General features: G+C 29.3%; 2 protein-coding genes and 1 non-coding gene across 3 annotated transcripts; 1 reads left to right on the plus strand and 2 right to left on the minus strand.

Moving 5' to 3' along the window:
* Positions 1–6,238: 6,238 nt before the first annotated feature.
* Positions 6,239–7,632, plus strand: LOC108835700 (uncharacterized). Its single transcript, XM_018608921.2, has one exon. It carries the CDS (start codon positions 6,388–6,390, stop codon positions 7,360–7,362), a length of 975 nt encoding a protein of 324 aa, XP_018464423.1. The 5' UTR covers positions 6,239–6,387; the 3' UTR covers positions 7,363–7,632.
* Positions 7,633–17,027: 9,395 nt separating this feature from the next.
* On the minus strand, positions 17,028–17,127 carry LOC130512185 (small nucleolar RNA Z279/snoR105/snoR108). The gene has a single exon (XR_008945743.1). It is a non-coding gene; the product is annotated as a small nucleolar RNA Z279/snoR105/snoR108 (small nucleolar RNA).
* Positions 17,128–21,292: 4,165 nt separating this feature from the next.
* Positions 21,293–22,682, minus strand: LOC108849299 (homeobox-leucine zipper protein HAT9). The gene is made up of 3 exons (XM_018622849.2): positions 22,155–22,682; positions 21,987–22,066; positions 21,293–21,889 (listed from the first exon to the last, which is right to left on the minus strand). Exons 1-3 carry the CDS (start codon positions 22,560–22,562, stop codon positions 21,541–21,543), a joined length of 837 nt encoding a protein of 278 aa, XP_018478351.2. The 5' UTR covers positions 22,563–22,682; the 3' UTR covers positions 21,293–21,540.

The raw sequence follows: 22,682 nt of genomic DNA on the forward strand, positions 1-22,682 counted from the left end.
GCAAAAAATAATCTAAGCATGTGATTGTAACTTCTTTTTTTTTTATCTTATCAGTATCTTAAATTCTTTATAGAGAAAAACTTTCTATTCAGATTTTCAGCTACCTAAGTAATGAAAAAAAAATTCGAACCTAAAAAAAAAAAGTAATGAAAATTGAGATATATAAAAACATTTTTTATCTAAAATAGAAAAAAGCCAATGCATAAAAAGCTATTTGTTTCATAAAATGTAATATCTAGATGGCAATTATCAGTTGTTATTAGTTTTTTGAAGTTTATTAAAATATTTTTTTTTATTTAAAATAATTAAATAACTTTGATGACTTTGAAATAAGATTATGTACATAAAATTGTGACATGTTTACAATTATATAAAATCTAAATTTAATTTATTAAATAATATTGTTATTAAGTCACTGGGTGCAATTTTCCTAAAAGCTACCTCTTTGTCATATGGGCCTCAGAATACCTTGACGAAAGCCCTCTCCTCTGGTCAATAAATGGAGCCCATTTCTTTTGTAAGACCCAAACTCTAATTGTTACCAAGACAAAACCTGAAGACAGCACAAATCTCTTTTCCTAAAAGCTACCTCTTTTTCATATGGGCCTCAGAACACCTTGACCAAAACCCTCTCCTTTGGTCAATAAATGGAGCCCATTCCTTTTGTAAGACCCAAACTCTAATTGTTACCAAGACAAAACCCGAAGACAGCACAAATCTCTTTCGAGTTTATATATAAAACGATGTCATCGTTACTATTTTCAACAAATCAAGGGTGTGGCTAGTAGTATAAGCATATCCCCACTTATGCTACAAAAAGCCATATATCACATAAACATAAGACAAAACCAGCCTATGAGACTCAAAAGCCGACAATTCTGTCTTCAATAACAAATATTTTGGATACCAAAAGCTAAACAGATCGAATCTTTCATATAAAATAACCTAATAAAATCCAAAAAGGAAGATTACTTTTGATCATCTGTCTGAAAATTCTACCTACTCAGTCTTTTGAAAAGCTAAAGAGTTTCTGGTTAAAACAAATTTCCATTGATTAATGTTAATCTTTCTTTTTGGAGGAGTACCATAACTTGTCCCGTCTCGAACTCAAATAAACTTCTACTGATTAACTTTCCGGTTTTAAAACCGAAGATGCATATATGAGAAAAGGAAGGGCCCATTCCTCGATATCATTAGCCACTATGTCACTTGATGAGGGCTGGAGGAGGAAGAGACCATCTGAAATGACATCATTCAATATTATTTCATAAAAACTACTTAAGAATGTTACAAAACTTGTTCTAAAAAAAAAAAAATAATAGTACAAAAATTTCTCCTTGTCCGCCATTGCTGTTAATCAAGAAGAGAAAACAAACATCTAATAAAGGCAAGTAGAACAAGAAATTTACAGCAGATTCATCATATTGTCTTCCAAAGAATATAAATGTAGACTTCAAATTGCCAATGTGAAATAGTTTTTTAATACTCCATGAACGTTTGTGAGATTTTATTCAATTGATCAAAAAGAGAAAACACCAAATAAAGTGAATCCAATATGCATGATTATCCACTCATTTGACTTTTATTTTAATGAATGTTTAGCTTTAAAGATAAAATTAGTGTAGTGGTTTGGCGCAAGGCTCACAAAGATTGCTTTCAAACAAACAAAAAAGCCTCACAAAAATGAAAGTCTCTTGACTGGCCCCTTCTGAATTGATCATTTTCCATAATCCTTACATATTTATAATAATTTACCCCAGAAAACGTTGATTTATATATTTTTAATGAACCTATCTACACATTTTTTTGGTTGTTGAAAAAACATTGTGATTATTATTTCTCGAAAGAAAGTTTTTTGACATTTTAATAATAAACTAGGTGACCGATCCGCACCCTGTGCGGGTATAAAAATATTGTATAATATCGATTGAGTTCAAATGTAAGAGAAGGTGGAACAAGTGAGAGTTTCAATGCTGAGACATGATTTGCGCAAATCTCCAAGATGCAGTAGGGGTGGAATTCGTTACTTTTTCGGTTCGGTTGGTTTGTTTAGTTCGATTTTAATATTTTTTTTCAACTGAAGTAAACCATATTTAGTCTAGTTCGGTGTGCTTTATGTCCAGTTTAGTTTATATTCGGTTCGGTTTGTTTTTTTGGATCGGTTTAATTAGGCTCTTTGTCGCTTAATTTTTTAAAAGAAAAATTATGTTTTAAAACATAAATTATGTACACATAAATTATGTGAACTAAATTCAATATAAAACTGAAACAAAAACTTAAAAGTCACAAAAAGTATATAAGAATAAAACAAATGAATGTTAACTAAAGTAAAAAAGATATCAACATCATTAGTATATTTTTAATAAAAGTTAACTAATAAAAAAAACAAATGTAAGAAAAATATACAGGAAATAGTGATGTATTAAAAAAATGTGATAAAAATCTCATAGGTATCACAATCCCATAGAAACCTGAAAAGAAAATGTGATAAATTTTTTTAAATATAATCCATAAGTAATATAAAATAAGAAGAACAATTATGAATTAAAAAAATCCCATAGAAACCTGCAAAAAATTGTCAAATTTTGTTAGCAATTGTACAATATAAAATAATTCGATATTATAAAATATTTTTATACAATATTTTTTTGGATATACCGTAAACACTAATATCTCTCTCTCTCTCTCTCTCTCTCTCTCTCTCTCTCTCTCTCTCTCTCTCTCTCTCTCTCTCTCTCTCTCTCTCTCTCTCTCTCTCTCTCCCCTCTCTCTCCCCTCTCTCTCCCCCTCTCTCTCCCCCTCTCTCTCCCTCTCTTCCCCTTTCTCTCCCTCTCTCCCTCTCTCCCTCTCTCTCTCCCCTCTCATCCTCCCTCCTCCCTCCTCCCTCCTCCCTCCTCCCTCCGCCATCCACTCCTCTCTCCCTCCCTCCCTCCCTCTCCCTCTCTCTGCCTCTCTCTCTCTCTCTCTCTCTCACCTATTAATAGTGAGAAAAATATCTTTATTATTGATTTATATCATTACAATATCGCGAATTCCACAAAAGTATAACAAAAAATTTAATAAATAGAAAATCTAACAAAAGCCACAGCTTAACCAATAGAAGAGTATACTATTGATAACACATTTCAAAACTTAAACAACGTCAATGAGCTTCCGTTCAAACGCATGATTGATTCAATCTCCTCTAAAGATAAACTCTTAATTTGATCTTCTGATAAACACAAGCCTGAAAGAACATGTAAAAGTTAATTTGATCTACTAACATTTTATTTTGATAAAAACATGAGCTAACTTGGTTTATCCGTACCTTTTCTTTGGTTGCATAATATATCTTGTGAGTTTTTCCCAAGTAGCAATTGCAAACGTTTTCTGGATTTGTGATACTATGTGTTAGCAATAGGACACAAAACAACTTGCGTAGATCTTTTTTGCTGATGCCCAATAACATGCTTCTTTAATAGTTTCAATATTTTCTTCATCATCGTCCTTCCGGATAACAGAAGAATTTATATTTTTTTCTAAAAAATGTCATTAGATTAAGTTTTGAAAATAATAAGCAACTTTAAATGTAGACCATAAGAAAATGTAATATATATATGTATATACAACAGTGTTGATATGGTTGCACGATAAGTTAGTATCAAATATTATATTCGTACAATTTATTACATTTTTTATTGCTATATAGATTTTTTTGAATTTAATGTGTTAACATAAATCATTTTTAATTATTACCAATCAATCTTTTGAATTAAATATGATGAATATATGTTACGTGATGTTGCAATCATCATTAATGTGATAAATATGGACATATTTTTCATTCAAGGCAAATTGTGAGAACTAAATAATAAATAAGTAATTATATAATTGTTAAATGACATAGTGTTGATCTTCAAGACTACTGTCATGATCTTCTTGGCTTTTTCTTTTAGACAAAGGAGTTCCTGAAAAATCAAAGAACCAGAGGAAATATCACCTAATGACTGCAACATCAGGACCTGCAAAAGAAAAGGTTCATCTCATTAGTATGCTATTGTAACTATAAATAATAAGCAATTATAAAGTATAATACATGTTTAGAAGGAAAAGCAGAAAATATTAATTTTTCATAATAAATATTTAAATTGAATAAAGAAAGTTATTAAATCTACAATATCATAAGCTGATTTGAATTAAATATTAGTCTTCTTGCGCAAGTTAGATTTATTTAAAATATTCTTTAATAAATTCTCAATAAATCTTATACTTATAAGGTAATTTTATTTTTGGAATATCTTGTTGATAAAGCTAAAGGAGAACATCTCGTGAATAGATTGCACCAGAATTTTGGTTGACAAGTCTCGCCATAAATATTAAGTTTTAAATGCATGATTTTAGTAGAGAAAATATCTTGTCAATTAATTTTGTTTCTCTGAGATCTAAAATATTTAGTGAGTATTTAATGAATTAAACACAGAAAGAGTCTCAAAAGATGTTCTTTGAATCGAGAAAACACAAAAGGTAAGTAAAATGCTAGACTTTATTAAAATATTTAACTTTCACAATAAGCTATGTACCAGAATGTTCTCAAATTAACTTTAAAATTTATCTACCTATAAGTTAGGATTATTTATGGAATATATTGATAAAATAGTGCTCAGGTTTTTATCAATATGTTCTTTGAATCGAGAAAACACAAAAGTTAAATATTAAAGTGATTTCGTTTTTAGTAATGTCGATGATTAAAATAAATCGAAAAATAAACTCTAAAAAATCAATCAATAAGATCAACAAAATTCTTCCCATTTGTAATAAGGAAACTAATTATTACATGTATTAACTAATATTTTTGCGCGAGTAATGTTAATAGGGGAATTAAATTATTTTTTCCTTTTCAATTAGTATTCAATGTTACTTTCCTTTTATAGGGGGATCAATGAATTAAAATAAATTATTTGATTTGATAAAATGACTTTATATTCTTATATATCTATAGACTACATAAAATAATAAACCAAAATATTTATTTGAATTGATAAAATGACTTTATATACCATATTTTCGACAATTAGTTACCATAAATAGTTATTAATAATATTATGTAAACCATTTGGAATCTAAAATATTTATTTGAATTAATAAAATGGCTTTATATCATACTTTCGACAATTAGTTACCATAAATAGTTATAAATAATATTATGTAAGTCATTTGAAAAGTGATGTTAATTGGTCATTAAATTATTTTTTTTCCTTGCAATTAGTATTAATGGTACTTTTCTATTATAGTGGGATCGATGAATTAAATGATATATCGAAATTACAAAATAAGGTAAGTATTTAGAGGGCTTCCCTTTTTAGTAGTGTCGATGGAAAAAATAAATCAAAAAAAAATTCTAAAAAATCAACCAATAGAATCGATAGAATTCTTATAAGAAAGGCTGTGAGAGTGCCAGCTGGCAAATGTACTTTCTTTTAATATATAGAAGGATTATAATAAATAAAATTAAAAATCATCGGCCAATAAAATTATAATAATTAAGAGTTCATTTATATCGACACGTAATAAAAATCATTTATGTGACTTCTCAATCAATATATAGTAAATTTATTTTTTATAAATAATTTATAACATTCTGTAAATTATTTTAAAATTCTGATAATTTTATTCTTTAAACAACGATAAATAATCTAAAAATAATGTTAATAAAATTTTTGGATTTTTTAATATTTAAAATAATTATTATATAATTATATTCGAATACAATTCATCAAGTAGAGTATAAAACTATTATAATTATCTTATATAAAATTTCGTTCATTATATTTTATAGTTTATAAATATTAAAAGTAAAAAATAAAATATTATTAATCTTTCTATAATTTCTATATTTGAGAAGCTTTCTAAATTTCTAATATGAATGTCTTGTCCATAAAGTATGTCATTGTTAAGAACGTATTAATTATATGAATTCAAATTTGGTAATGTTTGTGTCGATCAAATATACTATATTAATAAGACCGTATTAATTATATGGATTCAAATTTGGTAATGTTTGGTCGATTATAAAAAATAAATGAAAAAGAAATTATCAAAAATTCAACCAATAAGATTAAGAGAATTAATCCTAGAAGCTCTCTATGAATGCCACCTAAGCAAAAATCACTAAAGTGACTTCTCTTTTAATATATAGGAGGATTATTTAGCTAATATTTGCTGTAAGATTCAGACGTAGATTTTGTACCTTTACTACATATAAATATATATAGTTTCCTTTTATGCAATAGAGAAAAAATAACAATGTTCCCAATTGACGTAACTTCCCATAATCATCCATACAATTAACTTGGTTCTCTCTACCTTATAAATAAACATCTCTTGACTAGTTTCAGCAATTACAAAGACATGAATCATCGTCTTTCCGGAATAATCAGCCCACTTAATCACATCACCAGTGATCCTATTCGATCCTCCCTCAAGCCTCCCTTACCGGTTTACTGCAAAACCACAATCGACCATTTAAAATCTCTGACCGGTCTCGATGTTGCACCTGGCCTCACCAATCAAGATATCTCAGCCGTTGAATCTTCTCTTGGTTTCTCCTTCCCCGTTGATCTCCGCTCGATTCTTCAGACGGGTCTTCCCGTGGGTACCCATTTCCCCAACTGGCGATCCGGGTCGACCCGGATTAATCTCCTCCTCATCGTCAGCCTCCCACTTCTTCATATATCCAAAATCGTCGTGAGAAACGGATTCTGGGTTGATTCTTGGGGGACCCGACCCGGATCCGACGCGGAGGCTTTATCTCTGGTTAATAAATTGATGGAGTTTGCACCGGTTCTCGTCCCGGTTTACCAAAATTTCTACGTCCCTTCGACGACGCCGAATTTGGCGGGAAATCCTGTGTTTCAAATCGACGGCGACGGGGTTAGGGTTCTGAACTGCGACGTCGCGGGGTTTCTCCAGGGACTCGATCGACCAGACGGTCACCGGGGGTCCGGTGAATCACGACGACGGCGAAGAGTGGAGTTTTGGACTGACGTGGCGGAGAGAGGGAAGGTTGCGATAGCGCGTGGTCCAACGTGCGGATGGTGGAGCGCGTTGAGTTGTGATGAGAAGTTAAGGGGGTGTTTGGACGACGCGTATTGGAAGCTGAGAGAAGCAGGGTGGAGGGAAGATGAGGTTCGGGAGATGATGATGATGGACGGATTAGATGGAGACACGTGTACGTGTACGCAAGCGTTTTTTTCGACGGTGCATGAAACGGTCAAGGTGTGCGCGTTTGGTGTAGATGGAGACACGTGTGAGGAGGACGTAGAACGTCGGAAAGGCGGAGAGGTAACGACGTTGAGGCATCTGCTTAATACTCAAGAGCCGTGAGTTTATATATAACCGTTGGATCAGCTAAAATGGTCTGTTGAAATATACTATATTGTTATTATGTAGTTGGTAAACTGTATATGGTTTTAGAACTTTAGATGAACACTAGCGTTACCGACTGTGCTACGCACTGGTCATTTTAATTTGATTTAAAATGTAATCGTCTAGTCTTAATCAATTATTTAGGGTAATAAACTAACTTCTGTTCGAAATTTTGTGACCATGAATATACATATTGTCTTCTCGGTTATAAACTTATAATTAAATGTTGGTGGTGGTCCAAAGGTTTAAAGGTAGTGGTGGTGGTTCAGTACCTAAGTGCGACTGCAATCACTAATATTTTATGTATGGGTCTTGGAGTATTTGTTTGGATTTTTTGTATGGAATTCCTGTGGCAGGGTGTAAAAAAAAAAAGGGTGTGAATTGCTGGTCAGAATAACACAATCATCTAAGATTATATCTCTGTTCGAAACTAGCGTCTAGCGGTGATTCCATACCTAGCGAATTAGCAAAAAATGGCGGCGGTTTATCACTGACGAGCGCCTAATCGACTAGACGTCAGCGTTTCTGAACATTGGATTATATAATTGATTTTCAAATTTTTTTGTACTGTTTCAACCAAAAAAATCTTTAGTTCATTACAGTTTTCAAGAATTTGATTGTAAAAAATAGAGCCAATATATAAAAAAAAATTACAACAAATTACATGACAACAAACTGAATCTCGTAAACTCTCTCTACTAAACAACATCATCGCGAGGATCTGCGATCAAGCAGAAAACATCTACTACTCAGCTGCAATGTTATCACTGTTTCCTCCATTGCCAGATTCTGGCAGAGTTTCAAGATCAATACAGACATCTTCCACTTCTCGAGGAAGGCTATTGTCTGAATCATTCTGATTCACCACCTCTTATTTGCCTCAGTTTCTTTGTCTTTACTTTCTTCTTGAGAAGAAGACTTCTTCTCCCTTGCCTTGGTTTCTCCATCTTTAGTTTCTTCTTGAGAAGAAGACTCTTCTTTCTCCTTTGTTTTGGTTTCTCCATCATTAGATTCATCTTAACTGGAAATTTTTTCTTTCTCCTTTGTCTCGATTTTTTTGTCTCTAGATTCTTCTTTTTCTGATCCCACTTTCTCTTTTTTTTTTTATGTCTTTACAATAAAATCTAACTCATCATTACCAGAAAATTATGTAGTCATTGTTGTATTAGATGGTGACTGATTAGAGACTCAGTAAAGTAGTCAAGTCGCCATTAGAATCATTAAACCCTTCCTTCTCCACCATCTCATTCTTCTCCATAGATTCACCCTCAGATTTTACTTCATCTGTGGATAACAAGCATTCTTATCATCATTACCAGTCGACAAAACGCTCTTAATAACATTGTCTTCTTATTCTCCAGTCTTGTCTTCCTCAACTTCCACCTTCTAATCTGTCTCATGAACCACCTCACTAAAAGCATCACCTCCCTTGTAATTATTTTCTCTTACTTCTTCACCGTCACTATCCTTCCTCTCCTTCCCTTCACTCTCATCTGTCACCTCCTTTATTTTATCCTCTTTCTCTTTTGTACCATTCTTCTCTTCACCCTCTTTTGTACCATCATTGTCTTTCTTCTCCTCAGTCTCAGTCTCACTCTCTTCTCTAACGGCACCATTTTCTTTATTCTTTACTATCTAAATCTTCTTTATACTCTCCTCGCTTTACACCATCATTCTCATTCTTCACCTCGACCTCATTGCTTTCTTCACTATTTCCTTCACTTTCCTTGTTTGTATCCTCTCCAACCTCATCATTCTTATCATCTCTCGCCTCATCCTCTTTATCATTAAAACTCTCAACTTCTTCCTCAACGACAACACCAGGTATAAGATCTCTCCTTCCAAGCTTCACCACTTCCTCACCAACAACAACTGCCTTTGCACTCTCTTCAAACAAAGCTTTCTTCTCGTGAGAATGCTTCACTTGATAAAGCAACCATATCCCAACACCAAGCAGAAGAGTCAGCTGTATACAATGCTTCACCTTGAAGCCCTTTGATCTATGTCATCTCCGAGGTGATGATCTAAACATATTTTTCACTTACCTCCCACAAAACCCTATTCAACAAATAAACAAAAACCCCAAATCTCAGATCTTAACAATGTTATAGTTTCAACGATACGTTTCTATTAACTAAACAACCATCAAGATCTTGACCGGATCTGAGTAAATGTATAATGATTGGTACAAATCTCAAACCGTTACACTAGTTAAGAACATATCAGAATTATAATTTTCTTTTCTGGAAAGATGAACAAATTTTTGGATTTTTTTTTTTAATTTGGATGCAGAGAGAGGAAGTGTTTTTGTTAGAATACCACTAAAATCGTGCGACCCTTCAATTTGCAGAGGAGGATACAAACAAGAAAATATGTTTAATCATAGGAAGGAGGGAGCATGTGAAGCTGGTTAAATGTCGTCATTCAAGTTCACACCGGCAGTATCTAACGTTGTCGTATATTATCTCGGTCCATTATGGTCGGTGGGTTGATAGGTTGCCTATGGGGCTGATTAATCTGTTTTGAGTCTTTTAGCACATGTGGGCTTGTGATTTGGGGTTTATATCTAAGTTAATGGTTTCAGCTGCACATGTGCACTTATGATTTGTGAACCCTTTTAGTGTTGTTTCTGTGTATTTTTAGTGATTTAAACTTCCAACTCTTTTTACATCAGATGGAAAACCTCCAACTAAAATTTTATGTTTTTACACCCCCAACTATTAAATCGTTAATGCCTTTAACACTTCGTTAACAAAGTTGGCTTCTCTGAATCGAGATCCATTAAATTGAAACGCAGTGTTTCATACGATCATAAAAGGCCTTGTTCAAAAATTTGTTAGGTGAAACGTGTGCGTTCGACCTGGGCTTAACGAATTAACATTAGATCGGGAAAAGTTCGGGGGTAATCAGAGATTTTTTAGAGTAATTATATATGTTTTGGTTATATAAAATATATTATGAAAACATGACAAGTAGATTATTGTAATGTAGCGGTAGTGTGCATTAATATTTTAGTGGACCCAGTTCGAAGCCGCATAAGTGCATTTTCATTTTTTTTTATTTTTTATTAATGAAAGGCAAAATAGTAATTTTCGTTTTCATCTTCTTCCTTGCATCTGCAATCCTAGTTATGGCCACTCCAGATTTTTTTTTCAGCATGATTCTTCGATTTTCTTGGATGTTTGTGTCGATTAACCTTTGTTTCCTTGTTATTAACAAGAAAATATGTAGTTTCATGATGCCATAGTCGATTTCGAGTTCGATAAACTCAGAAAAAAAATTCCCAATTTTTTAATTCGCCACGGTTCTTGGACGCAGAGCACATAATCGCCAAGGAAGCGCTCCAAATCGCCGTATTTTAAAACAAGATAAAAACGACACGAGATGCTTACAATCAATGGATATTTTAGTGATTTAAATCTCCAACTATTTTTAAATTGGATGGAAAACTCTCAACTAAAACTTTATGATTTTAAACCCTCAACAATTAAATTTTAATGAATTTAACCCTCCGTAAACAAAGGAATCGTTTTTTGAATGGTGAACTATTAAATTGAAATGAAGCGTCTTATTTAGTCATAGAAACGACAGTAGATGTTTAAAATACCCTTTATCAATAGGCAAAGCCAATCACAATTCATCCTCAAATAAAAATAGGATTTTTTATTCCTATTCAAGAACCATCGAAAAAAGTGAGATAAGTAAAAAAAAAGTATTGTTTAAATATGAGGTGGACAGATGTTGGATTGATTTGCATAGAAAAAGCTGAATTTTGAAATGTTAAGTAAATGAGTAAGAAATAAATAATTATAATTATAAATAATACAAATTCAGCTCACCTTCAATGATTCTTGAAAAGGAAGAAGAATCCTAATTCTTTTATTTGAGGATGAATTGTGATGGTCCCTGCCCATTGATAAATGGAGTTTTAAGCACTTTGTTTCATTTTGTGATTAAATGGACGATGTGTTTCAATTTAACGGATCTACATTCTGAAAAGACGATTTTGTTTATGGAAGGTTAAATTCATTAAAAGTTTAATGGTTAAGGATTAAAAATCATAAAGTTTTAGTTTGAGGTTTTCTATCCAATTTAAAAATAGGTGAGAGTTTAAATCATTAAAATATTCATTGATTATAAGCACTTCATGTCGTTCTTATGATCATATAAAACACCGCATTATAATTTAACGGATCTCTGTTCACAAAAGATGATTTTGTTAACGGAGGGTTAATAGCTGAGAGTTTAAAAATATAAATTTTAATGTAAAAAATGTTGGGGTTAAATCACTATAAAAGTTTTAATCTATGGTATGTTGTTTAAAGCCGTTCACAGTAGAAGACAAAAAAAAAACAGCTGCTATAGAGACAAGAGTAAACATTGAGCCCACCCTCGATGTTCTGGACAGTTAGAATTAATTTCTTTTAGCCCATCAAGTTCTGGATAGTTAGAATTGATTTCTTTTAGCTTTGGTCTCAACGAGCAAGTGAAATCATATATGCAATTTGATTAATTAAAAACAAACCATTGTAACTGTTTCTAACGAATCAGAACATTGAGCCTGATCCGTTAGCTAAGCTTTCACTAAGCGAGCTTGAACTTTCGGTCTACAACATTTGAACTAATTCAAAACAAACCACTGTAATTTGTTTTTAACCATTGTAACTTAGTGGTAGGTATAACTTAGTGGTAGCCGACTAGCCGGTAGGTATAACATTTGTTTTTAACCACTGTAAACTTAACATTTTACTAAAAGAAAAACTTAATGGTAGGTATAAGTTATTTGGTATTTTCGGGTTCAATCATTTTTTGGCACAAAATGCTAGTTTTGAAATTTGAACGTAACATTCAGTTAAAAAGGTTCAACCAATATTTTCAACCCGATCCGGACATTCAACAGGATGATTACCCGGATCGTGGGATCAACTGATCGACCGCGGATAAACCGTGTGTTAATAAATAATAACCTTTATTATATAATAATATATTAGATATAAAAATAAATATATAGAAACTAAAATTAAGTATTTTCTAATATTTTTATAAAACATAAAATAATATTTTAGATATGTATATATTTTATGTCTAAAAATATTTAGAAAATAATTAACTTTAGTTTCTATTTTTTTATTTGACATACAAAATATCAAAAAATAGTTTAGATTATTTTAAAAAAAATTATAACAAGTTAAGATTTATGACATTTAACAAAAAATATCAAGACTTAAAAATTCATAAATATTTATATGTCTAATGTGAATAATAAAATTAAACTTCAAATCCAAAATAAACCAAAAATAAAACATTATTAATAAATTGTTGATAAAAAAACTGAAAAAACAATTTCTTAAATAAAAGCTATACAAAATAAATTTTGAAAACATAATTTAAAACTAAAAAGAGTAAAAATTATCTATTGGTTCAACGAGTGGTTTAACCGATAACTAGATTCCATGTTTTATTAGATTTTTAAATTTTGTGTTTTGGATTTATCAGTTCAACCGTGGGTTTGGGTTGGATTTCAGAAAACTGATTCGAACATAACATGTATTTATGGTTTAGACGGTCGACTAATTCATAATATATAAATATGTTCTTGACATAAAAGATGCGAGGAAATGTTATAACGATATTTAATCATTTGAAACTTGGAAATATATAGTTTAGAAATTTGTAAAGGAAACGCTTAGTTTTAAAGTTGTGAAAAGTAAACAGAGAAGCATGTAGACTGAATTATAAACCATATAACTTGAGGAAAAAAATAAATATGGCGGTGAACGTGAGAGAAAGCTATGTAGCATAGATTGGTGGATTGGCGGAATACAACTTAAAAAGAGAACGAGTGTGGTCGTTATATCATAACTTGGAATCGAAGGATCAGGTAAGATGTGTGAATTTCATAAATATAATTAATTATTGTTGAAACTGATTTGAAACACGTAAATATTTATACAGAATACAGTAAATGATACGAAAAGATAAAAGTGATGAAAAATATGGAAAATATATTTTAAAAAAATAGTTATGAAAAGATATCTCTAATATGATGATATTCTTTTCTTTAATTAAAACAGACCGATTAATACTAAAATTCAATTATGTTTAATTAGTAGTTTTCTTTATGGTATGGACAAAGTTATGTTCGTTTAGTTGATATTTTTCTTCATGGATATGAAAAGGCTATAGACACAGGTACGTACAAGGTTTGGAAATAGAGCACAACATGGTTTTGTTCTATATATAATATATCATTCGACGTATAATTTTTAGATAGATATTTATAATTGTATTATTTAGCTTTCAGAGCAGAGAGTTTTAAACAATGAAAACTAACAAAACAACATAGAAAAATGATATACCAATAGTGATCCAAAATAAACTAACACATCTGTTTTGCGTATGAATGACTAAAATTTTTTCATATAAAAGCTTCATATTTGTTTTTGAAATAGATAAATCTTAAAAAAGAGAATTTTTATATTAATCCAAAAATACCACATTTCAGAGTGAGTTAAAAATGATTGCCATTCTTTTTTTATTACTGAATAAGACAACTCTCTATTGTACTCTATTAGTAGAGTTAAAGAAATTACCGTTCTATAGAACTTCATGATGTCTTTCGAAGTAACCATAGTTTGCAGCAAGAACTCCATCACCATTGAATGAAGAACCACTAACGATTGAAGCCGGTAAGACCCGTCGCCACCATCCGCAGTAGATCTGTCAATTACCTTTTCTAAATAGTTCAACTGAACTAAATGTTTTATCTTTCCAAACCAATTGGAAAAACATACAAAAGAACAATAAAAATTTTGTCAGATTCAAAATAAATTGGCAATAAAACAGCGACTGAAAATAAAAAAAATTCAAAAAGAGATGCAAAACGAATTAAACAAGCCGATGTCGGAACTGGAGAAGCCTCCGATCATCGGCTTAAAACCATGAAAAATCTTTCTTTTTCTCTCTCGACGGCTAGAGTTTTTGTTGTTCCTAATTACTTCAAAAAATTCATTTTATTTTGATATATAAGATTTTTTATCAAAACTGAAAATGTTTAAATAGATACTATACTTTTTGAAAACTGAAAACATCATTTATATGTTAAAATAAACATCATTTATGCTTAATGAAAGCAATTTAAACAAGGGATTCTTTGTGATATAACCAAAAAAAAAATTTAGTTTTGTAGTTAGAGAGTAGAGAGAGATAGAAAGAGAAAAGATGAGAGAGATTAGATAATGGATTATAGATTCTTTTTGGTTATCTCACCTAATTTTCCTTTAAACAATGTTATAAATATAATAAAACATAAATAATCACAAATATTAAACAGTTTAGGTTTGCATAAAAACTTATTTTTATATTATAAAATAGATGGAATATTTTAGTTTGAATTAACGATAACTACCAGTAAGATCCATATTAAACATGACTAGTAAAATTTGCCAACAGATAGTAGAAGGATGGGCCGATTGTTATGTATGCCGTGATCTTATACCAAATCTGAGTTTGGTGATGAGAAATATTTTTGTAATCATTAATGTTAAAAAATCATTAAGGAAGTTTGAAACAAGAAGTCGACAAACCGACAACTTAACCAGCAAGTGACACATGTTTAATGATGTACTTAATAGCTAATTACGTGCATGCACACGTAATGAAATCTATAAATCATTAATGAGTACCCCATATAGGATCCGAACAGTGATGGACCGACCGCACCGCATTGCAATGTCATTAATAATAATTAGATTATGATCCGTCCATCAAAGACGATATATTTTCTGTTATAATTTTTTTTTAAAATTTATTTTTTTATATTTTTATTTTTATTCATATTTGTGTGTTTTATTTTTAATCATATTTATTTTAGTCAAAGTCTATTTTATAAAACAATAGCAATTTAAAAATTACTCTGATTTACATTCGTTTTTGTTAATAGTTATTTAAATAACTACTAAAAAATATAATATGTTAAAAAAATTTAAAATAATTTTTGAAATGCACATGGCACAAGTATATAGTTGTACAACTTGATATATATATATATATATATTTAATATAGTTATCAAAAATTAAATTAAATGAAATTAATATTAAACACAAATATAAAAATCAAATTTCTCCAAAGAAAATTTAAAACAAAAATATACCCGTTATTTAAAAGGTGAATAAAAGTTTAGTTTTTAGTTATTTTAGGATAAATTTGGATAATTTTAATATATTAATTTAAGATATCAAAAAAAGATATGGATAGATTGTTTGTATTCTTTGCAAATCATAAGTATGTTTGTGTTAATAAGACTATTTGTAATATAATGAAAATATAAGAAACTTAAGATTATAACTTTTGGTCAAGTGAAAACATCAAAAGAAAGTTCATTCAAGTCTGATTTCATGTTTAAAGCTGATAAAATCACTGTAAGTACTAAGTAGATGTAACAACTTTCGTTTTATAAACCACTAGTATTATCTCCCATGCTATGCTATGCACGGGCATTATTATTTTTAATTTATAATGAAAATGAATATATTTTGAGATATCGTTTACAATGTAATGTTATTTTGAGGGTTTTATGTTTAATTTTTCTTCCAAAACCACAAACAAATTATTACATATGAAAAATAAGATTGCGGGAAAGCATAGCTCTTGCATAAGTACAGTTAAAATACTAACTGAAATATATAATTAAAACTGAAATACATTTCAGTACTGTTTGGAAACAAGAATAACAATATTTTTAGTACTTTTTATTTACATATTTACACATTGTATTTATAATAAATGAAATTTTTTGTTTTTTTTTGTTTACAAATTTTACCACTATATTTAAAATCAATTAGAATTAATTAATTACAATTCTAAAGTTTATTTAACCAAATCAATATTCATATATTGACCATTATTCATATATTGACCATTATTAATATTTTACATGTTTATGCGATTAATTAAGTCGCCAAATTACAAAACATAAAAGTATACATATTTTTTTTTATAAAACCAACAGTTTATGAATTTACGTTGAACATAAGTTAAATTAATGATCCGCGCGGAGACGCATGTCAAATTCTTGTATTGGTCGGCACCGCGTCTTGGCAGCCACTTAGACGATACATCTATCATAACTAATATGATTTAAAAAAAAAAACGAATTACAATCAAAAACATAAAAATGAATTATAACTAGTTGAAATAAATTTAAATTAATCCAAACTGGTTAAATTAAAAACATAAAAATGAATTATGACTAAATTAGTTATATCATCTTTACCATCAATTTGTTTATAAATAAACAATGATATCTTTTTCTTTTCAATTTTACTTTTTAGTGTAAGTTCACAAGTTAAGCTTTTGATTTCTTTTAATATATAATTTATATATTTTATCAAAATAGTTATAATTAACCATTTTATAGAGTCATAGTTACTTTGCATTGTTGTCAAAAAAAACATTTTATAGAAAATAATATCAATACAAGATACATAATAAATAAACATATAATTCATTAACATCTAACCTTCATCTAGATTTTAAATAATCCGCTTAAACGTTAGTTCATCAAAAGCGTTTAATTACTGTATAGCAAAAAAAATTTTTTTTGATATTTTTCTTTTCTTGAGGGATCAGATGGTAGAGAAAGGAGACCGCTCAATTGTCGTAACAGGCTGAGCGAAACACTCTTCTCGCAGAATTAGCGAGTAATTAACCACTCTTGTCGCATATAGCAATTTCTTGAACAATAGTTTTAAGAATGCACATATTACATTTTATAAATAAAATTAAAGTTGACTACTGTGATATGAAATTACCCAAGCCAACGTAAATTTGTGTTAGTTTCAGATGGACCAATATAAAATTATGTTTATTTATCCTAGTATAAAGCGTTTTTAGCAAAAGTATGATATTTTGTTACTTTAATAACCGTTTTCAATAAATAGTTTTAATCTTAAATATAAGTTTGATTATTTTAACTTAATCAGTATAATTACAACACTATGTTTATTTTAGCTTAACGGGTATTCTTTGGAAAAAAGTATATACACTAGTTTCTTACATCATAGCGACAAATTATATAATACTATTACTATTAACTACACGAACTAAATAGTTAACCATACATGTATCAACTAGCACATGTAGCTAACATTATATACGACCATGTTTATTTGTTGGCATAACAATAGATCAGACATAGCCATTTGATGAAAAAAGAAATAGATCAGACGTCGGAATCCGGTAATCTATGAGGTGACTGGTTGTGGTTGTTTATATGTTAAACAGTTTAAATTCCACTAGTAAAGAATGTTACCACAGCCACGTTTTTTCGTGGTTATAGTCTAAATTTCGTGACTATTATATAAAGGAAAAGCTACAAAAAGCTACAAAAAGCTACAAAAATTAAATTGTCTTGTAGCAAAAACCGACTATATCAAAAAGCGTAACAAGCTGCCACGATTTGTTATAAATTCTTTGTGGCAAAAACTAATACGTTTTGTTAAGGACAATTCATAGCTATTTTAGCTACAAAACAAAAGGTAGCTACAATATAATTTTTTAAAAATATATAAAAAATAATAATTTACAAAATACATGATATATCAAAATTAGTTTACAAAATTAAATCTAATATCAAGCTAAACCAAATTAAAATTATATTTATAATCAAATTTTTTTATTAATTTTAAAAAATTTACAAAATTAAAATTTTACCAAATAAAGTTTATTTATAATTTAAGCCGGTTTACAATTAGATTGATTTACAATTACAATTGGTTTACAGATCTATGACCGTAGCTTCTTATTCATCTTCATTTCATTAATATCATCATCATCATCAAATATTAATCCACGATTCAAGAGGTGAAGATGAGACGAAGTTCACGGTGTTTCTCTAAGTAGTTTACAAAATATGTATGTTCAAAACATCTATACAAGAGTAAACTCGATCAAAGCCAATGAAGATCTATTAATTTTTTATTATTAAAATAAATTAAACAATTATTAATCGTATAATAAAAATTTAGAATTTTTTTATGTTGTATTTTAATTTTTTTTAAATGAGTATAAATTATTAAAACTATTAAAAGTCTCGTATAAACTTTTGTGATAAATTTTTAAATTTTTTATATAATAAGATATAATATAAAACATATGAATAAATAATTTTATTTTAATAGGTGTTTATGTTAATATATATATATATATATATATATATATATATATATATATATATTTAAACTATACATCATATTATAATACATACTTATATTTTATATTTGCATTGAGCGTATATTGAAAAGTTAATATTTTAATTTTGAAATGTTAATTGTTTTTTTTAAATAATTATAAATTATTAAAACCACTAAACATTCCACACTAAAAAAATTGTTGGTGTAAAATTTTGTTGCAAATATACAAATAATCATCATATGAGTAGAAACTTCATTTTATAAATATCCATATTAAAATTATACTATATATCAATGTTAACATCATTTAAATTTAATTATATATCATATACAATAGATAAGATTGATTGGTTTGATTTATTAATCCTAAAATGATTGCGAATAAACAATAGCGATCATTTGATTTATATGTGCACGCAAATTTATTACATAATAGTAACTGATTTCTTAGTTATTTAATATATAACTAGATCTTAACCCGCGCAACGCGCGGATTTTGTTTTCATTTTTATAAATATATATATTTTTCTCATCATTTGTAACATTAATTATATGTTTAAATGTTATATAACTATTCACTTTATAGTTTACATGTTGTATTAATCAATTGTTATATTATTAAATTTTCATTTGATTATTAAAACAAATAATAATATACATGAAATATCATATTTCAAAATTAGTTTATATTAATTTAAACTGAATTTTGATCCAAGTTTCAATTTTGATCACCTTTTAGCATTTTGATCTTAAGTTTAGATTTAAGATATGTTAATTTTATACATGTATTATATATTTATTAATGTTAACCGCCAATAATTATAAAATATATATGTTTTTATGAAAATAAAAATAAATAAATTTATCATATTTTATTCAAGATAATAAATTTCTTTAATATGATTGATAATAATAATTATGAAATAGATAAAATAGGATAATTTTAATTTATTATTTAAAAAAAGATATTTGAATGGATATATAATGGTCAATAATTGTTATTAGTAATCACGAAATTAGAGAAATATATATAAAAATGTTTTTTTGAAAATAAGATCTTGTTAAATCTGTTTCAACAGATTGTAAGAATTTTTAAATATATTATATTAAAAATAAAAAGATATTACAAGATATTATGAATAAATAAGTTATATAGATTTTATTGTTAGTATTAATGAAATACATTTCTAAATTTTTTAATGAATGGTCCAAATAAAAAATCACACATGAAATAAGTCATGACTTATGTTTTAATATAATAGATTATTATTTTATTATTTCATAATATGTAGGAAAACATAAATAAGTAATAAATATAAAATATTTATTTTGCACAAGGGCACGGATCTTAATATAAGTATGTATTTCTTTAATAATTTTAAATCTTAAATATTTTTTAAATCTGAGGCAACAAAAATGAAACGAGAATAAACTCAAAAATCAATATTTATATCGAGCAATAACTAAAATGGAAAAAACGACATAAAAACAGAGAAAAATATTGAAGATAGATATGATTGACATGATAAACTTCTCATAACCATAATTGTCTTTTAAATTGCTAAATCATTATATCAAACAGATTTGACATAGTTTCATTGTAACCAAATAGTAAATCTGAAATTTTTCGGTCTAAACATTAAATTCTTATGCGATAAGTAATTTTTTAACCTAAAATATTTTTTAAAGTAAGACCAGGATGAACCAAAAGTATTTCTTCTATACATCATTTTAAAAATAATTTTTATATAAATTAACCATGCGCCTTGTGCAGGTCTTATTCTAGTTGTTTTAGTAATCCATGTATTCAATGCATTTATTTAAACTCTAGTTCTTAATTAACTGAATAGCTTATTTATAGTGATGCATCAATACACGTGAGCTAACCTCCAAACCCCACACCCTTTATCTCTCTCGCTTAAAATCCTTCACACTTCATCAAATGATTTCCTTGTATTTCTAAAATTTATCTTTGGATATTACATAAATTTAAAATTTGGAGAAAAGAATCACATCAATAAGTGCATTTTAATCTGATTCCACAACTCAGATTTGGATTTTTCTCTAAAGGGAAAAGCTTGGGCCTACTGAAATTGTATATGCATATCAAAGTTATAGATTTTCCATCAGTCAAGTATATATCTTTTATTGAAGGGTGGGGAAAATTATTGTCCATCAGTTTTCCTTTCCCTTTTTGGATTCAAGAGTTGAGAAACAAACCAAGTTGATGCTAATGCCACGCTTAGATGGATGATGAATGGAGTACTCTTAGCTAACCTGTAAGATTTGTTTGTTGTGATGGAGTCTTAGCGGATCAACATGAACTAAAATATGTTTTTCTTTTTCTTTTTGTAGAAACACTCTAATGAAGATTATAACAAGGTAGAAGGGTAAGGGTCATACAATTTTATAGAAAAGATTAAATGAAAACTATACTAGTTATGTAATGTTATGTAAAATACGACCTACCAATTAAATATATATCGTACTTTTAGTATAATATTAAGTTAGAAGTTTACACTGAGAACTGTAGTTTCTTATATGTCCCACATAAATCCATTCATAAATATACGTCACCACATAAAATCTAATTACATAGAAGAAATAATTACTGGGCGGTTGTTTTCATGAAAAAAGTCTCATGTGTATATATACTTTGTTTTAAAAATATATATCATTAATTTGCGAGACTAAATATGAAGGTGAGAACATCAGATATATTTAGAGTGAATATTGTACCTTTTTATACAAATAAAATAATAGTTACAGACTATTCAATTTTTTTATTTGGTAAACCAACAATCCCACCGAAAAACTAAGTGGGAATTGTAAAAGAGACCATCTATACCCATCTTACCCTTTCTAACGCATTTCTTGTGTTCTTCCAGCTAAACAGAATGCCATCCCAAAAAAAAAAGATATTTAAGTAATAAAAAACTTCATTTAACAAGCTGCAGAGGAACTGGTACAAGGGTTGTAGAAGTGAGGCTTTGACGAGATGGAGAAAGCTCCCTTCGACGTAGCTCCATCCACAACCACCGTGGTAGCCACGCTGCTGCCGCCTCCGACTCCTTCTCCTCCGGTATCGCCGCCGCTTCTGCCACCGATTCTCTCACATGAAGGACACATCGTGAGAGTAGATACAGGCATGTGCATGTAAAAGGGCTGATGAGTCAATTTTAGGGTTTTGAGTTCTTGAATCTCTTTCTGAAGTCTTATGTTCTCATCTGTTAATGTTTCACAACATTTCTTCAAAAACTCACAATCTACTTCTGTTTGCTTCAGCTTTGTTCTGTTCAAATTTCATTAATAAAGAAAAATATTCAATAAAAAGAAAATAATGTTCCCTACAATCTTTTTTTGGATAACTATAATAGAGTAAAACTTACCTGGCTCTTCTATTTTGGAACCATACTTCAACTTGTCTAGGCCTAAGATTCAGCTGTCTTGCCAGATCTTGTTTTTGCTTCTGTGAATAAAAATAAAAATTAATCCCATTATTTTAGGATTAACAAAAGTATTTATAAACGTATTAAAGGATAAGAATTAATAATTACGGGATTAAGGGTGCTATGGTGCTTGAAGCTTTCCTCGAGAAGAGCAGATTGCTCTTTGGTAAGCCTAAGTTTTTTTCTAGCACTAACACCTTCATCTTCATGGTAGTCACTCATAACTTTCTCCGTCGTCTCCTCCTCCTCCCGCGACTCTTCGCCGCCGTCTCTCTCTCTCTTCACTACTCTTCCGGTTGAGAAAGAAGAGACTCCGCTGTGAGATGAAGTCTGACGGCAGAGCAGGTCACCTCCGGCGACCACCGTCATGGATGGATCGCCGGAGAGGCTTAGAGACAACGACGGGTCGAACTTGTAGCCGGAAGAACGTTTGATGGTATTATTGTAATTATTTGAGGTTGGTGAGAGACCTAATCCAAGAACAAGACCTGTGTTGCATGAATCATCGAAAACCATCTGGAACAAATCTTATGGATCTTCGAGATTTCGAGAGGTGAGACTTAGGGAGAACTTTTTTTTGATGAAGTTTAGAAGATAATGGGAGGAGATGACGCCAAGAGGCTTAAGAAGGAGAAG

This window comes from Raphanus sativus, chromosome 4 (genome assembly GCF_000801105.2).
Source record: "Raphanus sativus cultivar WK10039 chromosome 4, ASM80110v3, whole genome shotgun sequence".
NCBI classification, from domain to species: Eukaryota; Viridiplantae; Streptophyta; class Magnoliopsida; order Brassicales; family Brassicaceae; genus Raphanus; species Raphanus sativus.